The sequence below is a fragment of the Carassius carassius genome, chromosome 39 (assembly GCF_963082965.1).
Source record: "Carassius carassius chromosome 39, fCarCar2.1, whole genome shotgun sequence".
Lineage (NCBI taxonomy): Eukaryota > Metazoa > Chordata > Actinopteri > Cypriniformes > Cyprinidae > Carassius > Carassius carassius.
Genome location: NC_081793.1, coordinates 22,861,474 through 22,888,723, shown reverse-complemented (window position 1 = coordinate 22,888,723; position 27,250 = coordinate 22,861,474). Strand labels below are relative to the sequence as shown.

At 38.9% G+C, this 27,250-nt stretch overlaps 1 protein-coding gene across 1 annotated transcript in view; it reads left to right on the top strand.

Moving 5' to 3' along the window:
• LOC132121648 (E3 ubiquitin-protein ligase rnf213-beta-like) overlaps positions 1-26,385 on the top strand; it is a 33,298-nt gene extending 6,913 nt beyond the window's left edge. Inside the window, exons 18-63 of the mRNA XM_059531266.1 lie at positions 58-217; positions 305-522; positions 707-850; positions 987-1,139; positions 1,306-2,494; positions 2,845-3,029; positions 3,153-3,302; positions 3,414-7,316; positions 7,557-7,693; positions 7,786-7,884; positions 7,994-8,127; positions 8,216-8,332; positions 8,652-8,701; positions 8,821-8,977; positions 9,084-9,219; positions 9,519-9,707; positions 9,791-9,924; positions 10,042-10,217; positions 10,313-10,516; positions 10,756-10,934; positions 11,023-11,143; positions 11,349-11,449; positions 11,670-11,852; positions 11,969-12,114; positions 12,452-12,551; positions 14,154-14,265; positions 14,688-14,886; positions 15,003-15,193; positions 15,321-15,443; positions 16,385-16,492; positions 16,768-17,010; positions 18,722-18,806; positions 18,903-18,937; positions 19,032-19,280; positions 19,466-19,631; positions 21,373-21,458; positions 21,644-21,880; positions 22,007-22,139; positions 22,239-22,322; positions 22,601-22,781; positions 22,931-23,132; positions 23,236-23,313; positions 23,500-23,697; positions 23,820-23,909; positions 25,048-25,223; positions 26,098-26,385. Of these exons, the coding sequence (XP_059387249.1) occupies positions 58-217; positions 305-522; positions 707-850; positions 987-1,139; positions 1,306-2,494; positions 2,845-3,029; positions 3,153-3,302; positions 3,414-7,316; positions 7,557-7,693; positions 7,786-7,884; positions 7,994-8,127; positions 8,216-8,332; positions 8,652-8,701; positions 8,821-8,977; positions 9,084-9,219; positions 9,519-9,707; positions 9,791-9,924; positions 10,042-10,217; positions 10,313-10,516; positions 10,756-10,934; positions 11,023-11,143; positions 11,349-11,449; positions 11,670-11,852; positions 11,969-12,114; positions 12,452-12,551; positions 14,154-14,265; positions 14,688-14,886; positions 15,003-15,193; positions 15,321-15,443; positions 16,385-16,492; positions 16,768-17,010; positions 18,722-18,806; positions 18,903-18,937; positions 19,032-19,280; positions 19,466-19,631; positions 21,373-21,458; positions 21,644-21,880; positions 22,007-22,139; positions 22,239-22,322; positions 22,601-22,781; positions 22,931-23,132; positions 23,236-23,313; positions 23,500-23,697; positions 23,820-23,909; positions 25,048-25,223; positions 26,098-26,233 (11,577 nt within the window). The 3' untranslated portion in view covers positions 26,234-26,385. The remainder of the gene's footprint in view (positions 1-57; positions 218-304; positions 523-706; positions 851-986; positions 1,140-1,305; positions 2,495-2,844; positions 3,030-3,152; positions 3,303-3,413; positions 7,317-7,556; positions 7,694-7,785; positions 7,885-7,993; positions 8,128-8,215; positions 8,333-8,651; positions 8,702-8,820; positions 8,978-9,083; positions 9,220-9,518; positions 9,708-9,790; positions 9,925-10,041; positions 10,218-10,312; positions 10,517-10,755; positions 10,935-11,022; positions 11,144-11,348; positions 11,450-11,669; positions 11,853-11,968; positions 12,115-12,451; positions 12,552-14,153; positions 14,266-14,687; positions 14,887-15,002; positions 15,194-15,320; positions 15,444-16,384; positions 16,493-16,767; positions 17,011-18,721; positions 18,807-18,902; positions 18,938-19,031; positions 19,281-19,465; positions 19,632-21,372; positions 21,459-21,643; positions 21,881-22,006; positions 22,140-22,238; positions 22,323-22,600; positions 22,782-22,930; positions 23,133-23,235; positions 23,314-23,499; positions 23,698-23,819; positions 23,910-25,047; positions 25,224-26,097) is intronic.
• The last annotated feature ends 865 nt before the right edge of the window (positions 26,386-27,250 follow it).

Sequence of the window (27,250 nt, the reverse complement as noted above, 5' to 3'; positions counted from 1 at the left end):
TTTAGCGTTTTTCTATTTTTGTTTAGATTTGTGAACATTTTATTCTTCTGCATATAGAGAGATGACTCATTCAAAGAAAACACTCTGGGTTCGCTGAGTGATGACCTCATCAGAGCCAGACAAAAACTGGAAGATGTCAAATGCCAGCACACAGCCTGTCTGAAGGCATTCTTGGATTGTGATGCTCTGATCAAATGGGTCAAAACGCAAATTCTAAGTAATTTTTTTTTTTTTTTTTGATTTATCTGTTTTATAGTGTTGAGTTGTGAGGGAAAAAAATTCTTATTCAGTGTGTTTCATTTAGGTTTAAGGGACCTGAAAGTCTTTATGGAACTGGCCACAATTTCTGCTGGAGAGAATGATGCAGACATTGATAGGCTAGCCAGTTTTGAGACTGTTGTGATGGGCTACGGCCCTTTGCTTTACTCACTACCAGAAAATGCAGGATTTGAAGAGTTTATTGACTGTGCTAAGCAAGTATGGCACACCCTTGACAAAGATGAGAAACTCCTGGACAAATTGGTTGGTTTCTGCAGACACTTAACTAATACAATAATTTAATTTCAAGTGTTTTGGACACCTCTAATCTTCCAATTAAAATTAGTTAAATTATACTTGATTTCTAATGCAATTTAAAAGTCACTATTGTGGAACATGTCCATACATGCTTTTGAAGAAGTGTTGCAATGTATAATCTTTTATACAGGTAGACTCCAATCGGTGGTTGGATTGGCTGAAAGGTTTAAGGGAGACTCATGGCTCTGTTGAGCAATCGTCTTTGTCCATGGCCTCAGCTATCAACACTGCAGGCGTGTATCATGTGGTCTGGCCTAAAGATTTCAATGGGAAAGTGAGTAGACAGTAGTATAAAATTGTTTTCTTTAAATCACTTAAAGCATTCTATTAAGCAGACATTCTGTGCAATAGGTGAGTTTGTGAATATCTGTTTAGTAACAGAACTGTTTCTTCTTGTGATATGTTTGTAGACAGGTTTGGACAATGTCTTATATGTGAAGGTGACAAAGAATGAACAAGCAAAGACATACAATCTTAATGAACTCTCAGAGCTGCAGAATAAGCTCATGCTGATGTCTTCTAAAGGGGAGCATGGAAGGGAGCAAGTCAACAAGTTTACTCAAGTGGGTCCATTATCACAATTGTTCAACAGCCTTTTGTGTGAAATATTAAACTACTGGAGTCTAAAACACAGAAGTTCCAATAAAAGACAATATTTATATATTTACATAAGTTTATACAAGGAAATAGGCATTCGTTTTGTGAAGATTTACCTATGTTTTCTTGTAGGTTTTTGAAGGAGCCCAGAGGATGGGCCACATCCTCCTTCAATTGCGCACATCGGGTAATATGCTCTTTCGAAACTGGGGGGCACAGATAACATGCAACCACCAAGATCAACCCAGCATTCAAGTTAGCTTTACCCTGTTGAGCAAGTGTGTTGAATATCATGGCGAGGTTGAAGAGGAGCTTCAAAAACTGTGTCGCTCTCTGGAGAACTTTCATGAAGACTGGTGTAACCACTTGACTAAGATACGCTCTCAGTACTACACACTGAACCATTACACTTCAGAACAACTGGTCTTTCTTTGTGAATGGATCAACAGCGTTAGCATCAAAAGGAAACCTGTGCCACAACAAATGTGGCATCTTTTGACCCCTATTAAACCAGACTGTACCTTAAATGACATCAGAGAGGCCTTTGAAAAAGCAAATGAGACACAATCTATGGTACAAGATGAGATAGAGGAATACAAGCAAAACAGTGATTTTGACCTGCCTTTGAGCTTCAGTTTACTAGATGTTGGTACTGAATGCTTAGAGGACCTGTGGCAGCAATTTAAAGAGAACATGTCCAGATTCCTTTCCCACCATGTGGATGTCGAAACACTTGGACGATTCCTCTCCAATCTGTCTGCTATGAATCAAATACACATCAAACGCAAGATTCCTCCTATTCTACAAGAGGGAAGGCCAAACCTTGTCCAATGCCATGTTGTGGAAATGATTAGCACAACTCTGTCTTTTTACACAGAGAGTCCACAGCATCCTCTTCCAACAACTGATGAGGTATTAATGTGCCAGGAAGAGACAACTGCAGAGGAGCTGGAGATCTTCCTCCGCCGATGTCTAGGATTCCAAGGCACTGCAAGCAATCATCAGAAGATTTACACTCTGTTCAATCCAGGTTCACTGACTTATGATGTGAGCGTGGCACTGGTGGAATGCTTTGAGATGCTAGAAAGGAGTGCCGGGCCTCATTACCGTCTAGTGATGGTCTGTCCTTTAAACCAGGATAGATATGTCCCTTCCTTCTTCAGCAACTATAAAGTACAAACAGGTCTGAGTATATCTGCAGAAAGAATTAAAGACTATCTTGGCCATCATTTCCGTATCCCATCTGAGCTTGCTCCACACTCAAAAGTCTATCCAAGGGAACTTTCTGTCTGGATGATTTCATCCGAACGTCCAGCTGTTGGTATGTATTAAATTTTTGTATATTGAAGTGAACAAGAACAAAATGGAATCTATTTGCTTTTTTAATGCATTTTCTTGGCTTAATGTGCATGATTTAAAGGTGCATGTTATAGAAAAAAAAGTGTTTTATCAAACTCTATTAATCTGTTTATTCATTGCTTTTGAAGCAACATTATTTTTTGGGCTGATGTCATGAATCCCTTTTATTTTTAAATCCCTTTCCTCCAAACCATTTATGATTCTTAAGAAGTTGTTATTGAATATGTTACACTGTAGAAGTAAAATATGGTGAAAACATTACCAAACATTATGCAGATACACTTTTCTTTTTCTTTCCTATTCTTGGTGCAGGAAAGTCACTATATGTCAGGCGTCTTTTTGAGCAGTTCAAAAGAGAGTTTCCAACAGCCACATATCTAACATTTAGACTCATCGAGCCCTGCATTGACATGGATGGATTTGTCCAAACCCTGTCCGAAAGTCTGGCTCCACTGAGAGAGCAGGACCCTTTGCTGTTGCACATTGATGCTGCAGCAGTATGTTTTATTTTAAAAATTTTAGTCATATTTTTCTATATCATATCATGCACTCTTATATAAAGTACCAACTGTGGTTCACTGATTACATAATTTGTCTCACTACATTTCTTTTTACATCAGCTGTGTCACGGCTTGGAGGAATTCCTATTCAAATTACTCATTCTAGGATGTCTCAGTGACAGGAAAGGAACTATATGGAGAAGAAATGCAGCTCACATGGTGGCGATTGAAGTACTTCAGCAAGTTCAAAAGAGTCAAACCCAGAAGGAGGTGCAAACCTTCTTTTTCCATTCTGTTAACTCTGTGTTCTTTGAACAATTGTTAAGATACAGGCATTAACCTGTATTTCTGCATTTATGTTTTTCTTTTTTCTTTTTACAGATAACACATGGGTTTTTGCATACACTACCTACTATCTTCTGCAGACCTCCTAAAGATGTAAAAGATTTGGAGATCAGGAGAAAAAAAGGGGGGTACACATCTTTAGATCCACTGATGGATAATGAAGAGTTTAAAAGTGAGGCCATTCAGAGACCATACCAATACTTGAAGAGATTCAACAGGAATGAGAACTTGGATCGTTTCAAATATAAAGCTCAATCTGTAGAAGGTGATCCTGTTGACTGTCTCCATCATCTTTTATCAAACTATGGCTTGAAGAACCCATCATGGGCAGAATTAAAGCACTTTACCTGGTTTCTTAACCTACAGCTTAAAGACTGTGAGAATTCCCTGTTCTGTGATCCAGACTTCCTTGCTGACAATTTAAGTGGTTTCAAGGACTTCATAGTAAAATTCATGATTCGCATGGCTCAAGACTTTGCCTCTCCTTCCATTGACATCTCTGATGAGAGCCCCTCCTTTTTCCCTGTGAACGAAGATGAGGAAGATATCCTAGCCAAACTATTGATTCGAAAACGATGGGAAAATGAACCTCACCCATACATATTTTTCAATGCAGACCATTTCACCATGTCTTTCTTAGGATTCCATGTTCAGAAAAATGGGACAATTCTTAATGCAGTTGATCCTAGAAGCGGAAAAGTGTTAATGGGAAATGTGATGACACAAGATCTCTTTTCAGACATTGAGCGTCAAAGAATTAACCTTTCTGAAAACTTTGATGACCTGTCCAGAGAAGACAAAATACGAAAAATTTCCTTTGTTGTTGGTGCCAAAAAAGGCTGGGAAAAAGGAAAATTTGATCCAGATCCTACTTATGAACTCACTACTGACAATGTCATGAAGATGTTGGCTATTCATATGAGATTCAGATGTGAGATTCCAGTGATCATCATGGGAGAAACTGGCTGTGGGAAGACACGGCTTATTCGCTTTCTCTGTGATCTGCAACGGGAAGGTAGAGATGTTGAAAACATGAAACTTGTCAAAGTTCATGGAGGTACTACTTCTGAGGTAATCTATAGGAAGGTGCAGGAAGCAGAAGAACTTGCTCTGAACAACCATCAAAAATATAAACTTGACACAGTTTTGTTTTTTGATGAAGCCAACACAACCGAAGCAATATTTGCCATCAAGGAAGTACTATGTGACAAAACTGTACAAGGGTACCCTTTGAAGAAAAATTCTGGCCTAAAAATAATTGCTGCCTGCAATCCATACAGAAGACACACACCCAAAATGATTGACCGCTTGGAGCGTGCTGGGCTAGGATACCGAGTGAAAGCTGAAGAAACAGAGGATCGCCTTGGTAAAGTTCCCATGAGACAGCTTGTGTACCGTGTGCACCCTCTACCCCCAAGCATGGTGCCCCTGGTATGGGATTTTGGACAATTAAGTGATTCAGCAGAACTCTCTTATATCTGTCAAATTGTGCAAAAACAAATGACGGATCATAAATTGCCGCATGCATGCCAGAGAGTGATCACAAATGTTTTGGCTGCCTCTCAAAGATATATGCGTAGACAAGCAGATGAATGCAGCTTTGTAAGTCTTAGGGATGTGGAGAGATCAATGTGTGTCCTAGTTTGGTTTTTCAACCACAGGGATGATCTTTTTCCAAAACGCAACTTAATTGAAATTGAGCTGATGACCTTGAAGTGCCTGGTGCTTGCCGTGGGTGTTTGCTATTACCCATCACTTGAAGACAAAGGGAAATACTTAACAAATATGAGCAAATGGTTTCCTATTCCGTTCAACTCCAAAGAGTCACTGGAGCAGGAGATAACTAAATGCCAAGACTTTTTTCTTGAAAAAATCCAAACAAGAGATACAATTGCCAAAAATATGGCTTTGAAAGAAAATGTCTTCCTCATGGTGGTCTGCATTGAGTTGAGAATTCCACTCTTTTTGGTTGGCAAGCCAGGGAGCTCAAAATCTCTTGCTAAGACTGTTATAGCAGATGCAATGCAGCGCCAGGCCTCTCACTGTGACTTATTCAAGAAATTCAAGGAAGTTCACATGGTGTCTTTTCAATGCAGCCCTCACTCAAGCCCTGAAGGAATCATTGGAACCTTTCGGAACTGTGCCCGTTTCCAAAAGGACAAGAATTTAGATGAGTACGTGTCAGTAGTTGTTTTGGATGAAATAGGACTTGCAGAGGACTCTCCTCAGATGCCACTGAAGACATTGCATCCTCTTCTAGAGGATGGATGCATAGACAGTGATAACCCACAGGCACATATGAAGGTTGGTTTTGTTGGAATCTCAAACTGGGCTCTCGATCCAGCAAAAATGAATAGAGGCATTTTTGTGTCCCGTTGGGACCCAAGTGAGAAGGACTTAGTAGAGACGGCCGAAGGAATCTGCTCATCCTCCCATAGCAGTCTTCTCAAAATAAAGCACCTCTTGCCAAAATTAGCAAAGGGCTACCTAGACATCTGTAAAACTGACAGTGAACAGTTCTTTGGACTCCGAGATTATTATAGCTTGGTGAAAATGATGTTTGCAACAGTCAACAGTTCAGATCAAGAGCCATCTGACAGTGAATTGGCAGAGGCTGTGTTAAGAAACTTCAGTGGACAAAGAGATGATTTTGATCCTCTTGGTTACTTTCGGGACATCTTCCAGAACTTTGAAATTCAAAGGCCAAGTACACTGAAAATGATTGAACAAAATCTTGACCGTCACAGTGACAAAGAGTGCCGGTACCTTCTTTTGCTCACAACTAACAATGCTGCCTTGTATATTATCCAACACCATATTTTCTCCAAGGAGAACTATACATGCCCGGAAATTGTTTTTGGATCAGGATTTCCCAGAGACCAGGAGTACGCCCAGATATGTCGCAATGTGAGTAGAATAAAGGCATGCATGGAGACAGGTCGAACTGTCATCCTATTGAATCTCCTCAATTTGTATGAGAGCCTGTATGATGCCTTGAATCAATATTATGTCTGCTTCAGTGGACAGAATTATGTTGACTTGGGACTTGGTTCACACAGAGTAAAGTGTCGAGTTCACAAAGACTTCAGACTGGTTGTGGTGGAGGACCAGGAAAAAGTCTACAAAAGGTTTCCTGTTCCACTTAAAAACAGACTGGAGAAACACAAAGTTGATAGGAGTACAGATTTGACTCCTTGGCAGCACAGAGTTTTGGAGAAACTCAAACAGTGGGCACAAGAGTTCTCAAAAGTTCAGCAATCTGAATCTACTGAAACAAATTTTAGCTTATCAGATGCCTTTGTTGGTTTCCATGGGGATGCTTGTGCCAGTGCACTTCTGCAGGCTTTAGAGAAAATACAGAAACAGAGCCATGATAAATCTGCTCAAAATTATGAACTCCATTGCATTCCCAAGTCTGAGAATGAGATCAGTGTACCAAGTAAAGAGGTCTCTTATATTAATGTGGCTAAGAACGTATACATGAAGAAAGAGGAAAGTGAGGCTCATCACATTGATGAAGATGAAGATATGACAGAGTCTCAAGAGGAAATGAACAAATTCCCTGAAGAGACACAAGGAGAGGGTGTCTCAATAGAAGTTGATAATGAGCTACAGAATGCAGAAATTCATGGAGACCTTGAGAACATTAGAGATGCTTCTGATCTTTTGGAAATGGATGAAAATCCTGTTGACATAGAGACAACAGACTCAAACAAAACCATGGACGAGGAAGAGGAAGTCTATGAAACTGCCAAAAGCTTTCTCTTGAATTGTGCGTCACCCGACTCTGTACTTAGGTTAAAGTATTCAGGCTTTGGAAATCAGGAGAGAGATAAACTTCAGAAAATGTATTTCCATCAGCAAAGCCATCAATCTCTCAGAGACCTATTGGACAACCATCTGAACAAAAATGATCAGGAGAAGAGCAGATTCTTGGAGGTAATGTTTGTAAGACTTTTAAGCAGCATTTGTTCTTGATTTAATCTCTTACAGTGTGTCACAACAGCATAGAAACTATGATGATGATAATCTCAGGTGCTAATTATGTATCTGGCTGTGATTTTTGATTGATTCTGTCACATCGTGTTGCTGGAATCTTATCGTGCCACATCTGGTCAGGACATGGTGTTATATCTACCAATTTACCTTGCAAAACCAATGCATATGTTTTTTTGTTAGGTAACGACGTTCTCCAGTCTTCTCACTGAAGCTGATGTGAGAAATCTTGCCCCGGGCTTGGGTTTGTCCACTGAGCGGTTTCTTCTGCTCTCTTTACACCAATTTGACACAGAAGCTTCTTTTTGCAACAAGATACGGTAATGTTTATATTATTTATGTTGACTTTATTCAGTACCTTTCACAACAATTGTTCAAAAAAATTTTCAAACATTTGACTTTTTTTCTAAAGTTCCTTCCTGAGGGAATCTGGAATTTTTCTGTACATTCTTTTGGTTCAGATGGACATGGAAGAGTCATTGTGCAAAAATGAACTTATTGCTTCGGCAAAGTAAGTCCTTTTAATGCTGGTTAAATCTGATTTAAATTTTTTTAAGACCCTGTATAACATGAGTCAAAATCATCTTTAATGACATTTAATGTGACTCCTCTTACCTTAGATACTGTACCATGAATGAAATCCTGTCCTTAAAATCAGATGAGTGCAACGTCTATACTGTGTTTATCACAAAGCTCTCCCGCATGGGGGAACAATTTAGAACAAGTGGCAACAAGTACATTGGCTTTCAAGGAGGTAAGTTTATTTTTGGTAAAGGGAACATTTGCAGTGAGTTTAGGTATTGCCAAATAATTATTCTTAACAAGTATCTTTTTTACTAAAGGAGTATGGCTATCAGCACATATTGATGACCTCAGAGATTCCGGTGACATGAGCTTAAATCTTAAGGCTTTTTGTGGAATACCTATAAGTAAACTCATCTCCCAGAAAGTAGAATCAGGTATGTAAGGTACCAACAACCAAACGCTAACATCAACTTGGACATTTAAACAATCCCCTTACCCTTTGTATTAAAACATAATATTTGAAACATAAAAGTATACTTCAGATCATGCAGCTTGTTGAGGTAAGGTCTTAGTGATTAATCTTAAAATTTCTACCTAATGGACAATAGCAATCACACAGACTTGCACTGAAGGAAAGACCCAAGCCATATTTAGGGTCTAAAAATACCTAGAACACCTTAGCAACACCATGTATTGTAGTCGTAAACTTTGCACTAACAAGCACAATATTTTCTTAATTCATTTTTTATACAGATTTCAACAAAACAGAGGAAATGGATACAAGTGGACCAGAAAGTCAGAGGGTAAAATCCTTTAAGCTCGCAATAGATTGGTTTAAACATATACTGTACATCGGAGATGTGCTATATCAAACAGAATTTCATAACTCCTGACAGAAATACTGTGTTTGATTGGTTGTCAGGGAGATTCAGTGCATCTACACAGTTTGTCTCTATTGAGATCCTGCACCCAAAAAGCTGTTTCATTGCTGAGAGATACATGCCAAAAAACCTCAAGGAGTATGGAGCGCATGAACATATTGCTTGGACTTCTGGGAGGAGACCCTGGGCGGATAGGAGGTCAGCTGATTTTATATCCATTGTTGTCATAATTAAGCCCCTTACTGTACAATATATGTGAAATTCTAAGTTTAAGTCACAAATGCTCGTTCATGTGTATTTTCAGTACGATTCCAGAAAGTGTTGCTAAGGAGGCTGATGTTTGCACTGATGCAGAAGGAGGAATTAATTCCTAATGCAGACGACTGGGTTTATAAAGTCGCGAAGAACCGAGAAGCTCTGCAGGAAGGTGGAACACTTAGGTACAGCAGCTGTGTGGTGCAATTAGCATTAAAAATCTGTTATCGCTATCTATCTCAGATTTTTTTTAAAAGCTGGTGCTTAGTGCTGATTTTATCATGTTAATCAAAATGGGTTGGATAAAAGATAATTAAAACTTGTGTGGAGAAAAATAATGGTGTGGAACTACTTTGAACAGGGAATAAAATTACAACGTTGTTATTTGTAAGCCTTGCACAAGGCCTTTAAAATAACCTCAAACTTCATCAGCCGTAGATTAGAGATGACTAACAAACTAGTAAAACATTTCTGTGTTTTTCAGGCACACTTTGTGGCGCAACCTTCAGGGTGTTTTGACCCCAGTGTTTGCCCGAGTTTTAGAAGTTTTGGACAGAGACCGCAACTTGTACCTACTGTATGGAGAAGGTCTCAGTGAGGGTCTGACCCAGTTCTGGCTGAATATCTTTGAAGATCAACAGCTCCTTGACCTAACCCTTTCACAAAATGCAAGGTATTTTTAATTTATTTTCAAATGAGGTTTTTAATGCTTTAAAATATCTCACTGTAACTGATGAGATAGATTTCTTCTTTTAGCGATCCGGATCAGGAGATTAATGTGCAGTGTCACCTGTTTATTGGAGAAGTAGAATGGCCTTGTGCTGCTCCTTTTAGCTGGTTGATAAAAACATACTGCCAGAGTTTGTGGGAGGAATCAGAGTTTGTGCGAGGTGAGGTCTTTTGTTTTGTGTTTGACTACAGTTGGCCAGTTAGCTAACCAGATACTACATTCACTTCTTATACATAACATTTCTGCAACTACTCCATGTTTTTGCATTTTCTCTCAGGCTCTGAGCAAGGCAGCAAAGCAAGGATTCATCAGTTTGTTAGTGCTGTATCAGGCAGTGGACTGGGTGGCTATATTCAGAAACTCTCAGAGGAAGATAAAGTCGAGTTGGGTCAGCGCTACTTGACTGATTATGTCCTTCTGTCATTCAAAATCCACTCTGAGGAAGAGCTTGGGGTACATAGGTTTTATCAGTATGAAAATGTATTTTCAAATCTCATGTTTAGTGTCCTAATGTTGGTGTCTATGGGTGTGTGTGCATTTTTTTACAGGTCTTTCGTAGTGCAGTGTTTGGTTGTGTGTTCGCCCTGCAGATGGAGATGTCAGTAACTCCTGAGCTCTCTCCATCATGGATCCTTGCCGCAGCTCAAATCTACAGCCCACGCCTGGACACATTATCCCATGCCCTTCAGATCAACCCTCAACTGGTCTGCATCATCCAACGAGAAAGATTGAAGAGAGAAAGCCCTGATATGGTGAGGAGCAGGAGTGCAGCATGAATTTTCATGTCTAATTATGCTGTTCACCAGCAAAACTTTTTAGTCACATGCTGGTGAATTAGATTGCAGTGCCTATTTAACCTACAGTTATGTAGCAAAATAACTACCAGTAAATAAGTGACCAGTTTGTGCAGTCAAACTTCTAAATTTATACAAATGAAACAATATTGAGATGAGTTCAAAAAGATTTGTCTTTTTGTTCTGTTTTATGACAGTGTGAGGACATTCTAGCTGTTGGTATCTGTGTTGAAGAAACAAAGCTCCTGCCGGTATCATCAATAAGTGAATGCCAGGCCTTCTTACAAAGAGTTGAGCAACTTCAGCCGTGTTTGGAGAGAGTGCTTAGTCCTGGCTACAGTAGCTATGGCTGTCTTAAACACCTGGACACTATAAAGTGAGCTATGAGGAATGTTGCAGATGTAGAAAATAGGATAATCTGAAAACATGACATAATTTCTTTAAAAAATCTGTTATTTCCTTAGGTCAGTGTGGCAGGGGATGCTGCTAGTGGCTGCGTTCATTGAAAAGGTGGTCATCAAGATGAATGTCCGAGATGAACAGATTAAAGCGCTGACTCTGAAACACTGCAGTCAGTTACATGGGGTGAGTCTAGAATTATTGTCTGCTCTGTTCATTACGCTTGTAGGAGACATTGGTGTATGGGAAACCCTTGTAGGCCCCTCATTTCATTATGAGACTATAGTATGATGATAAAATATGTTAAAATTTGATCAGGATAGATGCTGCAACTAGTTTAGAACCCCAAAAGACCTTAGCATATATGCTGCTTGTATTTCCTTTCTCACAGCTAATGGAGCGGTCTCCTGATTTGAGGAGCAAAGACAATCTTCAGCAAATCATCCGCATACTCAATGATTATCATGAGGAATCCATCAGCAGAGAACTGCGGTACACTTAGATTGAGCTGCATAATTTTATATGATATGACTGGTTTTATTTTAAACTATGTGACAATGTTGAAAACTGCAGTTTATTGACTAAGAATAACTGAATAACATTACTGTTTTAATACACATATAGTATTTCTGTATTTCTTTGTTTAGCATGTGCTATTCCAAAAATAAACCCTTTGATTACTTCTTTTCTGTACACTTTTTTTTCTTCTCAGGTATGGAGTGAAGTGCTCTGTCTGTCTGTCAGATCTGAAAGAGCCCACTGCGCTTCCTTGTAAGCATGTGTTTTGTCTGTCCTGTCTGAAAAGATCTACTGAGAGAGAAGGTGCAGCCTTCTGTCCCAAATGCAGGTTACCTCTGTCAAACAACTATCGTCCCACTGTCTCCACGACCATAGAGTGAGTTCAGTTCTTTGTTCTTGGTTACTTCAGATATCCATTTAGACAATGAACAATAAGCTTCTTTACTGTGGTCAATTGATTTGGCTGTAATGTATAAAATATTTTTATTACAGCTTAGCCCTGAAGCAGCATAAAGAAATAAGAAAATGCTGTAATGCCTTTTTCCTGGAGGTGGTTTCTCGTTTCTGTCTGACTGATGATCAAGATCCACCAGAGGACCTGGTGGAACTGCTTTTCTCTCTCCTAATTTCAGCACAAGGTGGGTGGATTTCCTTGTGAAATATTTCATTACAAAATTACATTTCTGTACATGGTTGTTAATATGAGAGAGGGAACTTCAAAAAAGACATACATTTAGAATTTGAATATCTGTCAGTGGTTCATGCGACTTGCATTCCATATTTCAAGTCTTTTGAAATCATACAATAGCTTAGTGGGACAAACAGATCAAAATTTAAGACTGAGATCATTGAGAGCGAATCATTCAGTCTAATTCCTTGAATCAAAACAATCAATTCATTGAAAGGTTCTAGAAAGAGCAATTTAATCTATAATTTGCTTTTATGTTTATGTTTACATGTCTGTTTATATTATAGGAGATGTTTATATGACTAGAGAGCTCACCCCATTCCTGGAGTGTGTTGACCAGAGCCCTGTGGTGCGCTCTGTGCTGCCGAAACTTCTTCTGCAATACAGGTGCTGCAATACAGACAACACATTACCACATCCAGGCATATGTGACCTTTTTTATGACTTTAAATATGCAGTATTGGCTTTATGAAGTGAGTCTTGAGAGTTTTGATTAAAGGCCGTGTTGCAAGGTTAATTTTTTAACAAATTTGTGCAATTTGCTTGTTGGTAATAAACATTTAAACTGTTATCCATTGTATTTTATGTTGATGGGTATCACAAAATGGAATATAATACGAAAAAGTAGGTACTATCTTACAGCGGTCTCCTTTCCCCCACAATGCATTGCATCACGTCACGTTGGGGAGAGAATTTACCAAAGCCGCCTTGAGAGCATTGAGAGTGACTAGAGAGAGACGAGTAGTAGACGTGAGTATTCAGATAGCGCAGATTATAGATAAATAGATAAATACATAGATATATATAGATAGATAGACTACATATATAGATAGATAAACAGACAGATAGATAGAGAGAGATCGACCAACAGCGACCCAAACGCACTCAGTTCCCCTACAGCACAAGCTTTTCAGCGCAGTTTCCATGGAACAGCACCCACATAAGCACCTGCCAAACACAGCGATACACACGCAGCTACGTTTGCAACAACATTTTCACCGGAGGACGAGATAAACGCTTAGAAACGTCCATATAGCAAACATGATGCCTTGTATTTCTAGATGACAAAGACAAAGTTTACCAGTACTACGACACTATGACAAAGGTTACCAATACTTATCTGAACCTAACGTCATGATCACTGCCACTAGATATATATGTATATATGTGTACATATATGTGTGTGTGTGTGTGTGTGTGTCGTTATTGTGCACTGCTGCTCGTAGACTAGCAGTGCTCATTGCTGCGATGCTAAATGATAGCAACTCACCAGGACACTTCACCAACTCTCCACTAATTCTCCTCGGACCATGCATAGGCTTTGACAGACATCAGTTCTTGGCAATTCCTCATTTGCCCTCTCACGTCTGGCTCGATCGAAATTACACGGCTGCGGATCATACATGTTGGCTCTTGCCACCTCTTCCTCATCCCAGTCAGCCGTTATAGTTCTGATGCTGCGTTCCAGGCAGGTTTTTGAGCTCGTAATCACTATTTCATACCACTACTAACGACTTTGTACCGTTTCAGGCAAGTTACGCCAAACTTTCTGAGCGCAAGGAATTGTAACTAGATTATTTATTTTATTGCAACGTTGCATTGACCTAAAATCGTTTTTTCAACGTGTACCACTTGCATTAACACTGCATCCGTAGGCAGTATTATTCGTAGGGGCTGCCATCGTTGTTTCCCTTGCTGTGTGACCTCGGTATACATATCTTGAGTGATTTATGTACCCATTAATCAAAAATGGTGGTTAACCTGCAACATGGCCTTTAAGGCTAATTCACATTGCACCAACAGATGCTGACCAACGGCAAAAGACACTTTGTTGGGTTTTGTCACATCTGTTGACATTGGTTGGCATTGTTGTTTTAAGCAATTTAACATGTTTACTTGGCTTTTGTCAGATTACAGGCATCTGTTGGTGCAGTGCGAATTGGCCTTTACGTTAATCAAGAACATTTTGTAATTAGATAATCTCTTCAGCTTCAAACAGGTAAAGGAGCATATACAGAAGTACTTAGAAAACCTGGAGAACAAGCTTCTGGACCAGGAGGACAGAACTGAACTCTACCGGCTATTTGTTAACTGTTTCCAGGTGTGTCATAATCAAGTAGCCCAGGTGTCTTTGCACCATGTATTCACTTAAAAATAATTTTCTATTGTGTTGTTTTAAGTGCAAAACTTTGGCGCTTAACCCATTCTGTACCACAAACATGAATGGTACATTAAGTGTGATTATACTTAGGATTTTTGTCTGGTGGACAAAAAATGGGTGAAAAATCCCATGGCCCCTAGCCATATGGTGAGACTTTTGTTTTGGGCCATTAAGCAAGTACCTAGCAAGATCTTAGCTACCATCCAAAGTATCTTAGCAAATGCTTATCAATCCACTACAAACTTTTTTATTTTATTTTTACCAGGTATAATCATCGACAGTTGTATTCCACTTTCAGCCACATTAATTATTATTTAAAATCTGCATGTTTGTTTCTAAAAGCAGATTTGTTGTTTATCCAGGATTCCCTGTTTTGTTCTGGATTAAATGGAGATGAAAGACATCTGAAGGAGAATTCAAACTTCCTTAGTCGACTGGCTCGTAAACAGACACCTTCCAGACAGAACGACCCAGCTGAGTTTCTGCTGTCTATGGCTCGCCTCAGAATGTGTCTGGACTCTGTTGCCTCTATCCTGTCCAGAATTATTGGCAAAAGAACCAGTACGAGTAACTTCTGGTCTGACCAATTCATGGCAGTAAAAGTATATTGCTTAAATTAATAACATGTCTTTTTATGTTTTATTCTGCAACCTTTCCATATGTTTGGTGTCTTTCAGACAATTTTGAGGAAGCTGAGCTAAAGCTTTTGGAGCAGATAAAGGCTGTGTGTGAATATGGTAACAATGACTGGTACAGAGTTTACTTGCTTCGAGCAATCAACAGGCATGCTGGCATGGACTGTCTGCAAGCACTAATCAGCAGCACTAATTATGAATGGATCTTCCCTGCAAAGATGCTACAGCTTCATGTATGGCCATTCAAATGTGTTGTGTTAAGGGTGTTTATAATATTGTAGACAAGTAATAAAATTGAGTTTGTGGGTTAATTATTTTTTTTTAAATGATGATCACTGTTGTTTGTTTTCTCTTCTACAGAGGTTGATTCCTACAGAGGTGGATCGTTTCTTGTGTTGTGGTCAGTCATACCGTTCTCTTAGAGATGGTGTGGGAGAAGCATTGCAAGAAGCCACAACAAATGGCCTCAGAGAAGCACTACAGGTCAGAGTCTACATCTGTATATAAAAAAAAAACAACACACACAAAAACTAAATTTTCAGCAGCCAATTCACATCTGATCTCATGTTGTCCCAAATCTGTATTCATTTCTTTCTTGTGCTGAGCATGTGGGTAACCAAACAATTGACTTTGATAGTAGGAAAAAAATACTATGCAGCTACTGGAGCCCAGCAACTGTTTGGTTACCAACATTCTTGAAAATAACCTTTGTTCAGCAGAAGAAAGAAACTCTTTCAGGTTTAAAACATCTTAAGAATGAGTAAAAGATGACAGGATTTTCATTTTTGGGTGAACTCATTTAACTCATCTCATTTAATGTTAATAAAACAACAAAACACAAAGAGAAAAATCACTTGACTGATGAACAATAATACATTAGCTTTACTAAGAATCAATGCATAATTTATATATTGAAGAATATATGCTTTATTTTTAGATTTGATCATTCAGTTTATTGAATGCTACTGCTAAAATTCGTACTGTGACTGAAAAATTGATCACTGTTGTTTTATTTGTATATTATGTGTATTTGTAATGTGTATCTTTGTTCTTATTTTTTAATAACAAAGACAAAATAATGACAAAGATTAGACTTTGGCCTAAATGTCCGCCATTCTTTTTTATTTTGCTACCTTGTAAGGTTTGCTTTTAAAATAGGGAAATTAGTCTGGCTGTATTGCTCAGACTACTTGCAAAATAGTACAAGCTACATTACAAGGAATCTTGATAAAATCATGAATCGTGATTTTTTCAAAAATAATCGTGAAAAGATATTTTTGCCATATCGTCCACCGCAATGGAAACTGTGCTATGTTTTTATCTTTGATGAATAGAAAGTCCAAAAAAAAAAAACATATTTGAAATAGAAATGTTACAGTCACATTTGATCAATTAATGTTTTTAATTTATTTTTATTTTTTCAGACTGGTGGTTCAGGCCCTTTGAAAAACATCCTGCTGACTCTAGCTGTGTTTAGGCAGGTCACCTGCCGCTTCATGTCACCTGATAGAGCTACATATCCTCAGGCACAGGCAAGTGTTGGTTAGGTTTTATCATTTTATTAATCACTAGTTAACATCCAGAATTCAGAATCAATGTAGGACTATATTTGAGATGACAACAGAGTTTTAAATATTTATAAACATTTAATTCACATAAGTATCATTCTGATGTCAATTAGAACTTCACCCACCTGCAATAGTAACATGTTTGGGCATAAATGTCTTTCCTTTATGAGATTCAGACATTCAGCCTGGCAAAACTAAACACGTTCTCTCTCTCTCTCTCTCTCTCTCTCTCTCAACAGGAGATCAGACTCTTAGAGGATGTTATTAGAGAAAACATAACAGGACATGCCAGAGAGCTCTGCACTGCTCTCTTATCCAATAAGATTGGGGGTCCAGGATCTTACCTGAGTCTCCGTGTAGGTGTACCTGCTAAACGCCGTCCTGTGCTGGAGCTCCTGGTGCATGCAAGCTCAGTGTTTTACAATGGGAACGGGCTGCTGAGCCCCCTCTTCAATATTGCCTCTCAACCTCAGAACATGACAGTAAGGGCTTCTTAATGAATAATATACATTTCTGGAGTGAGTTTAGAACAGGGGTCTCCAAGCTCAGTCCTGGAAGGACACTGTCCTGCAGAGGTAAGCTCCAAGCTCCAACCAAATTTCAGTCTGGCTTTAGGAAACATCACAGTACAAAATCTGAACTTTTAAAAGTTCTTAATGATGTTTTATTGACTGTAGATTCTGGAAAGGCAGCAGTTTTAGTGTTACTTGATTTGAGCGCGGCATTTGATACTATAGACCACAAAATTCTTATCTCACGCCTAGAGAGGTTGGTAGGGATGTGAGGCATTGTTTTAAACTGGTTTAAATCGTATTTAACAAACAGAAGTTTCTCAGTTACCATGGGGGAATTTACATCTTCGTCTGCCCCTCTTAAATGTGGGATACCTCAAGGGTCCATCTTGGGACCCATTTTGTTTTCATTATATATGCTTCCAATTGGTGCTATTTTCAAAAACACAAAATATCATTTCACTGCTACGCAGATGATACACAGATATATATGCCTGTAAAAAGGGAAGATAATCATTCATTAGGGCCTCTTTTAACATGTCTGAATGATTTGAAAACTTGGCTGGCTGCAAATTTTCTGCATCTAAATGAAGGTAAAACTGAGATTGTTGTGTTTGCACCCTCTAATGTATCTGAGTCACCCTGGGTTGATTTAGGTTCTTTATCTATTTATTGTAAATCCATGGTGAAAAACTTGGGGGTAATTTTTGATAACTCCCTAAAATTTGACAAACAAGTAAACGCTGTTGTGCGATCAAGTTTCTTTCAATTAAGAACCCTGACAAAAGTCAAGTCATTTTTGTCATTTGAGGAGCTAGAGAGAGTAATGCACGCTTTTGTGACATCACGTTTAGACTACTGTAATGCTTTGTATGCAGGAATTAATCAGTCGACTTTGAGACGTTTGCAAATTGTTCAAAATGCCGCAGCTAGATTGCTGACAGGATCTCGGAAGCGGAGCCATATCACTCCGATTTTGTTTTCTTTACATTGGTTGCCTATCTGCTATAGAATTGATTTTAAGATTTTGTTGTTTGTTTTTAAATCTCTAAATGGTCTGGCACCACCTTATCTCTCAGATCTATTGCAGATATACTCTCCATCAAGATCACTTAGGTCATCTGGCCAGAAAATGTTAATTGTCCCAAGGTCTAGATGCAAACTTTGGGGTGATTGTTCTTTTTCTGTGTTGGCACCGAAACTCTGGAATAGTCTGCCTTCGCATATTAGAACTGCCTCCACAGTGGTATCTTTTAAATCTTTCTTAAAAACTCATCTTTTTTCTCTGGCTTTCCTGTCTAAATCAAATAGCTGAGTAAGTTTATTGTTTGTTTTATGAGAGTAGCTAGATATCTGTATAGTATTGTGTAAATGTTTTGCACATTTGCTTTTGTATGTTTTCAAATTGTACAGCACATTGGTCAACTGCCTGTTGTTTTTAATTGTGCTTTATAAATAAATTACCTTACCTTACCTTACCTCAACACACCTTTCTGGAAGTTTCTAGAATGTCTAGTCAGACCTTGATTAGTTGGGGATAAACTTTGCTGGACACCGGCCCTCTAGGACCGAGTTTTAGGATGACCCCTGGCTTAGAATGATTTGCATTTGATTGTATGCTTTGGTTTTGAATTGATTGTGCTGATTTTTAAAACAGCTATGTTTCTCTACTCATCCTTAGGGAGCCTTTCTACCCACAATGCCTGATGACCATACCAGTGAGGCCCGGCAGTGGCTCGCTGAAGAGAAAAAACTGAAGATGTACTGTGAGTGTGACTTGTGCATGAAGTGAAAATAAATTTCCTTAATTTCCTTAAATGCCTCCTGCATAACAGATTTTGTCTTACTTCCCTACTTTACAGTGTGTTCTAACGGTCATGCATGCTTTGTGGGAGAGGTGAGATTTAATTTCTTTCACTTTTTCATATTTGAATGAACTGGTATTATAGTCTGTGAAACTGATTAACATTGATTTTTCTCCACTTACTTAGTGCGGCAAACCAGTGGCTTTGTCAAGCTGTGCCACTTGTGGAGTCCGTATAGGAGGTCAGAATCATAAACCAGTTGACGGTTTTACTGAAGCTCATGGAATCCCTGACATGACACGGCCTGGACATGTACTGGGACACGCTGAAAACCGGTCTGAAGCCCCAAACAGGAATCACACTTCAGCACAGTCCTGTCTCCTCCGTCTCTGTCTTCACCTGGCCATGTTGCAAGGAGCCATTCACGATCAACAGGTAAAAAGGTTTGAAGGAACCCTGAAAGTTTGCTTATTACCTGCTGATAAATGTTGTCTTGCATGCCAACTCCATTTGTTTTTTGAACAATTCTTTATATAATGCCAACTACTGAAATTCAGTTAGTGGACCACGAGTGTTAGAGAATAAAAACACTATTTTCTAAAGGGCTTGATTCTTCACAGGGCATCAGAAATATGATCCATCCAAATGTTAATGATGTCTACGAGTTCCTCTGGCAACATCTTGAGAAGGACATGGAGGTTCTTGGGAAGACTTTAAATCTTAACTTGGATGACTCTGCCATTATTATTCATCTAATCTTCAGCATGTTTCTACAGACCACCTCAGGTATCCTTTAATCTCGACTAAAGTTAAACCTGCTTGAACTTTTCATAGTGTTGAATGCATTTTACTTATATAATAGTAACAAAAAAAGAGCATAACATGTGAACAGAATTCATTTGTTTATTTTAATATTTTTTATATACTGTTCTGGTAATCATCTTTTATTTATATTGTAACGATATCAACCTTCATATTCATCCGGAAGAAGGAGGCGGGAACCGGCGGACAATCAAAACCATTTTAATAACAAAATAAACACAAAAACAGCGCACCAGCCCCTCACGGACGACTGGTGCGCGCAAATAAAACCCAAAACACAACTAAAAGCCCAGGCCTGGTCCTCTCTCGTCCTTCACTGTCGTCGCTCCAGTTTTATATCCTTCCATCTCCTCCATGGGCCTCGAGACCGGTGGGTCGAACAGGTGTAGTTCATCTCCAATCACTCCACCGGCCTCGCTCCCATGTCCCTCGGCCCCGCCCCACTCGTCACATACCCCCATCGCCCCTCGCAGGCCGGGGGGTACTCCCGAGACTGCGCTCTACTCCTCCCCCCCTCCCTCCGGGGGGGCCGCTCACGGGGACCTGCGGGAACCTGGGGGTAGGACAGACGAGGCGAGAGAAAAGGAGATGGAAGGAGGAGCGACAGAGACGAGAGAGGGGAGAGAGGAAAAAAAAAAAAATTCCGGTTCCCAGACGCACCGCTGCTCGGCACCTCCACCAGCTGGGCGATCTCCTCCGCGGTGCCTGGCGGTGGCACTGGACGGCCCTCGGCGGACGGCACGACACTCCTCCGCCGCCCGGTGGACGGCGACGGCTCCTCCGGTTTTGGGCAGCCGGCAGGAGTCCCCCGTTCCCTGCTCCTCCCCGTTCCGGCGGAGGCAGCAGGCTCCGGCCACCTGGCGAACGGCGCCAACTCCTCCGCTCCCTCACGGACGGCAGCCGTCTCTCCACATCGTGGGCGGCCGGTAGCGAGCTCGCCCGTCCCCGGCAACTCGCTCCAGCCCACCGCCTCGAGCGTCCATGGCGGCACACTCCTCGCCTGCTCGATGGCACCGCGGATTCACCACAGCGGCGAGGGATCTTCAGCAGCGCGTCCCTCCTTCTCCCGGGCTTTGGCACCACTGTAACGATATCAACCTTCATATTCATCCGGAAGAAGGAGGCGGGAACCGGCGGACAATCAAAACCATTTTAATAACAAAATAAACACAAAAACAGCGCACCAGCCCCTCACAGACGACTGGTGCGCGCAAATAAAACCCAAAACACAACTAAAAGCCCAGGCCTGGTCCTCTCTCGTCCTTCACTGTCGTCGCTCCAGTTTTATATCCTTCCATCTCCTCCATGGGCCTCGAGACCGGTGGGTCGAACAGGTGTAGTTCATCTCCAATCACTCCCCCGGCCTCGCTCCCATGTCCCTCGGCCCCGCCCCACTCGTCACATATATATTTTCAGTTTTCATTTTAATTTCAGTTTAAGTTTTAGTAATTATGTTACATGTGTTTGTCCTTTTTTAATATTTATATAGCTTTAATTCATTGTATTCCATTTTTAGTTATAATAATTTTAGTACTTCAACTTTAACATTTTTATTTCAGTTTGTTGCCATTGAATATTAATATTGTATTATATTTCAGCTTTTCAGTTACTTAAAATTAATTGAGTTTAGTTTTAGTTGACCATAACAAAAACACAACGAACTGGACAACCAGAAAACCTGTTTGATATTTTTTCTCTTCGCCAGGTGCCGGTGTGGACCTGGCAACACGCAAGTCCAGAGAGCAGTGGGAGACCACAGTCTGTAAAACTGTCATCAGTCCTGTTTTACAGGTCAGTCTTGATACTGCTGAATATCAGGAGTGTGTGAACCATTTGAAAATAATGTGATCAATTTAAATAGTTTCTTTGAAAAAAAAATACAAATAACATAATTAAATAGATGGAGTAAAAATTCTGTCATATAACTACACTGAATGCATATAATTGCATCAGTGAACCTTTGTCTCTGTTTTCAGGATTTGGAAAGGACATTGGGCAGGGAACAGGATCTGATTGCAACTGATAACCAACTTTCTAACAGTCCCCTGATGAAGGTCCTGAGAGGAGACCCTCAAAAAATGCTTCATCTCCCCACTAACTGCCCCACCCACCACTCTGCCTTCTGGAGCCCCTCACCTGTCCTAACAGTGGAAAGCTTCTCACAGCAAATAAACCAAGGTCAAGCACCCCTGCTCACCCTTTTTATCAATAAGGTTTGTTCACTTAAAACATTTATAAAGGCCTTTGTATTACATTATGGAAGTTGAGCACACGGTTTCATACTGACTTTAAGAATGTTCCCAAACTTTCAGTATATCCTATGTGATTGTGTTTATCAGGTGCACTGCATAAGACAGCTGATCCATCTGCCGGCGCTTGCTGCTCTGCTGTCTGATCTAATAAAAGTGCTTCCTCCAGGCTCTGAGAACCAGACCCACACCATCGCTTCACTGCTGCAATGCATTCCTGCTGGTTTGTCACACTTAAACTCACTGGAGATAACATGTTGATTTATTTTTGTATATACTGTATGCAATATTACTGTACTCTAATTTGTGTTAATCCAAATAGGCCATCAGAGGAAATTATTATCGGAAAGAGTAGAGATCTTCATGAAGGTGTGGAACCAACTCAGAATGGAAATATCTAATAACGGTAAGTTGCTAGAGGTATACATCTGGAATTTAAAAGATGTTTTATCCAAAGCAACTTGCAGTGCCTTCAGTGTTTATCATTATGTGTATCATGTGTGTCCATGATAATTATTAAACTGGCTGTTAAAAAACGCTAAATGAACAATATTTAAAATTATATACTGATTATATACTGATAGAAAACTCTTCAAACTAAAATAACAAAGTTAAATAATACAAGTGAGTCTAGAAATCATTGTAACCTCATAATATTATAGTGATATTGTTTCATTATTTTAGCTTCTTTGGGTTTGGGTCCTACACTTTGTGAAAAAAACATAACTATGGAAAGCTCTGGGCAGTTTCTCTCCCTGAGTCGTCACGGACCAGGCACATGTCTTCACGCAATCATAGATCTCCTGTCTGAGACTCACAACAGTCTTGTGCGAGAAGCCAGAAAACTCTGTCACCAGGAAGACAGGTGTGTATTTGAGAAGGAGTGTACACTATTGATCAAAAGAACAAAGAAAAAGTGTTTATTTGAAATAGTTTTTTGAATAAATATCTTTACTGCCAGATTTTTGTTTCAAAAATTGTTTACATGTCAGATGGTTACATTTCATCTTACAGTGACTATAAAGTGCCCTTGGCAGCACTGTCCAAGAGCCAACTTGCCCTGTGTCACCCAGAGAAGGAGTTGCTCCCCCTGGTGTTAGCTAACTGCCATTACAAACTAGAGAAGGGTCAGCAAACAGTGAGCTCCAGTGATCATAAAGCTATTGAGAGAGAACTCAGCAGACGCTTTTTTGCAGGCAAACCACGCATTCAAACAGTGAGTCTACACATTTTAAAACGTATTATCATACAAGTGTTAAATATATGACCAGATTCATTAGTTACTACAATGAGAACTCATAATTAAAAATGTCATGCAGGACACTGATAAATATCTGAGAAGACATCATCAGAATTTTATAGAAGTCCTTGATGAGGTCAGAGCCAAAATACCTCAGGTAATTTTCTTCAGTGTCTTTGCACTTCGTTCAGTTTACTAACAGTAGGTCTCGGAGGAGCAAATGCTTCTGGTTTATTGGTGACATACTGTAGTAATATAATATAATCTATAATTATTAAATCTATATTTTTTCAATTTAATACATTTTCTTCTTAAGGAAGCTTAATTTTGATCTGATTTACAGGAAGCACTCAAGGCCTCTGTGCTCAGCTCCATGAGATCAATGCTACGTTCATACACTGATGTGTGTGACGCAGTTTATGCTGTGGAGATTGGGCTTCGTTTCCTAGGTAAAACCGGTGGAGACCCACAAGTTCTGCTGCTGTCCTATCTGACAGAGTCCTTGAAAATGAACCAACACATCACAAGCACCATAGCTGAGGTGAGACATGCGTTTAAACTAGCAACTAAAAGGGAATTTAACCAAGCAGGTATTTTGCTACTACTATCAGTGTATATAATCTGTCTGACCTGTAATCTGATTCCACGCTGCTTGGTTTTTAGGCTTTAAAAGAGAACCGACTTAGTCAGTGCACAGCCACATGGCAGCTCCTTACTTGCTGGAAGAGTGAACAGATGATGAGGAAAGGACAGGTAATTTGACATTCAGCTTTTTCTGACTGTATATCATTAATACCAATCACATATTTACATCTACATCACGTATTTTTACATCTAATCTCTTAAGTAATTACATTCTAATTTCTAGGATTTGTTTTCTTCTTCTCTCAATAGACTCTACTTAAGTTTACATTGAGCCTATAGGATGCTTCACTATTATTTATTCAGCAAGAATGCATTAAATTATTATTACAAATGTTACAAAAGATTTCTATTTCAAATAAAAGTTTATCTTTTGAAAAAGAAAATGTTATTAAATTACTGATAAAACTGCATCATGGTTTCCTCAAAAACATTAAGCAGCACAACTGTTTTTCAACATTGATAATAATAAAAATGTTTTTAAAGCAAAAATTAAAACAGCATATTCAAATCACTTCAGAAAGATTTTGTGTTTTGGAAGAATGGAGTAATGACTGCTAAAAAATCAGCTTTGCGATTGCATGAATAAATTTATTTTATATATATATATATATATATATATATATATATATATATATGTATATATATATATAGTAAATATTAATAAGATTTTACAATATTACTGTTTCACAACATTTCATTGTTTTTACTGTATTTTTGATCAAATAAACGCAACCTTAATGAGCATAAAAGACTTCTTCCCAAAACATCAAATAATAATAATAATCTTACCTACCCCAAACTTTTGAATGGTAGGGTATGCGTGAATAATTTAAGATTAATATTAATTTAAGAATAAATGTTTTCACAGAGCTTATTTCCAATTCCCTCCTTCTGCTCAGCTATTTAGCCTTTCAATAAACTGACCCCATTACTGCTGACCTCTGTTGACCTCCTCTGATTGACCCTAGACAACACAGAGAGTGGACGTACGAGGGTTATAAATCCAAGGGAATTTGTTGGTCAATGTGTGCCAAGCTTTAACAAGAGAGCGTGTGCCACCAACAGTTCAGAGACGTTTAACCCAAGCTTTTCTGAATAGCTGGACAATATCGCTTGGTTAAATAATACATAAAGACATTGTTTAAACTTCATTCCAGAACATATTCATGATGTTCGCATGTTTATTGGTCAGGTATATTATGATTTGTGTGATTGACTTTAAATCTTTCAATGCACAATTTTGCAGGATCCATTCCAGCGACTGTCTAAAGACTTCAGAGATAAAGTGACTTCAGAGGAAAGAATGCAGGTGAAGGTTTTCCTTGGGATCACAGATACTGACCTTTTCTCTTTGGAGCTACATGAAATCCTTCAGCTCAAGACCAACAGCACTGCTGAAGAAGGCTTCGCTCCGCACTGGGAGTAAGAACTGATCTTATTGTTTTTTTATATTTGTACATAATTTACCCAGGATTCCAGCCGTCTGGAATGCAGCCTTCTGGACTCACCATTTGTGAGGGTGGGTTTTGATGAGGCAAACTGGCCACAAAAGGCAAAGTAGGCCTTTTTCACAGATGTCTGACATTTGACTTTTTAAATGTACATTTTAAAATGTAGAATGTGATGTCAGCCAGTCATCATCACAAAATACCTTGAAACCTTCACAGCGTCCTCAGGACCAAGCTTTTTTTCAAACAAATAAATAAATGCACATGAAATACTGATTTGAAAATTAATTTGTTATATGAAACCAGTTATATGAGAAACATTATACAAAAATGTACAGCAAAATTCCAATCAAGTATTTTAAATAACTGTATAATAATTAATTTTAAAATTTAATTATAATGAAACCTGTCACTTTTGAAATCTGACTTATGATTGTAAACATTAATCCAATCGTGAAAGTCATTCAATGTCCTGGCATCCGAAGCATATACAGTACATCTAAAATGATCCTATAGCATGTAGCACCAAGTACTACAACATTAAACCACATAATGGTCTTTTAAGTTTTTACTCACTTTCAGTCAAAACAATGCAGACCTACTAGACCTAGTCATTCCCCGGAGACCTGTAGGTTCTCAGACCCAAAAGAGGCACACTTTGACCCCTCCAGGCTCTCATCTGTCATTGTGCCCTGCTCTAGTCATCTACTGAGCAGGCAGCTGGTCAGAATGAAATGAAAGGAAATGAATGCATGTGCTGAGAACAATAGAATCCAATGCTAACTGTTGATGTAAAGCACACCACTGAACACTCTTCCTCCTCTCTCTTTCTGTGTTTCATAACATAGCATCAGGTCCACCATGGAAAACCATTTGGAGATGAAGAACATCACTTCTTTTCCAGGTCTAGATAGTCTTCCAGTGGAAATTACTTTGGCTAAAGCTGCAGAAATCTGGAGGCTTGCAGTGGAGTTCAAACACTGAAAAATACTTCTGAATGAGCCAAACCAAAACGAATAATACAAATGTGTAAAGATCTGGACTGCTTTGTATTTGTTTTTTGTTTTTTGACAGTTGTTGCTGCCTTTGTCATGTCTTTTGTATAGGACAGATTTATGACTCATTCCAGCACACTAAATCATCAGAATCAGAATCAGAATCAGAATGAGCTTTATTGCCAGGTATGTTCACACATACGAGGAATTGGTTTTTGTGACAGAGCTCCGCAGTGCAACATAACAGCGACAGAACAAAAAACACAATAAGGAATAAAAAAAAAAAATAATACAAATAGGTGGGCAAGGATTGACAATATACAAATTGACAATGTATGGCAGGTATATTAAAATGAGCATTTATGTATGTACATGTATATTATGTGGAAAAATTTTAACTGTACGCTAAGTATGTGTGTTGGATAAAAAGTGTAGTGTATATAAATATAAATAGTGTAGTGTGTCCCACAGTTATTATCAGCTGTTCATAAGATGGATTGCCTGAGGGAAGAAACTGTTCCTGTGTCTGGTCGTTCTGGTGCTCAGTGTTCTGTAGCGTCGACCAGATGGCAACAGTTCAAAGAGGGAGTGTGCTGGATGTGAGGGGTCCAGAGTGATTTTGACAGCCCTTTTGCTCATTGTGTTTATATTGTTAATCAAAGTTTATTAAAAAATCTGTTTACTCTTTAGGGCTTTGAATATGTCTTCATATTGTTGAGCACTTTATTGTTTAGAGATTTGTATAAATATTTGATTTATATTTGTAGGGAACAAAAGTTAATTAAATTAAATAATACTGTATTGCAATTTTGCTGTAACACATTTTGTCTCATTTAATGCTCCACGCTATTAATCGGCCAAATAAAGTTGTATTATGGATCAATAGTGCATTTACTTTTTTCGTATACAAAATACATGGAAACGTGTCCAGTTATTTAATAGCATTGTACAACGTACAAGTAGAGTTCTTTTTTTTTTTCTTATTTTAACATTTAATTTAAATGAT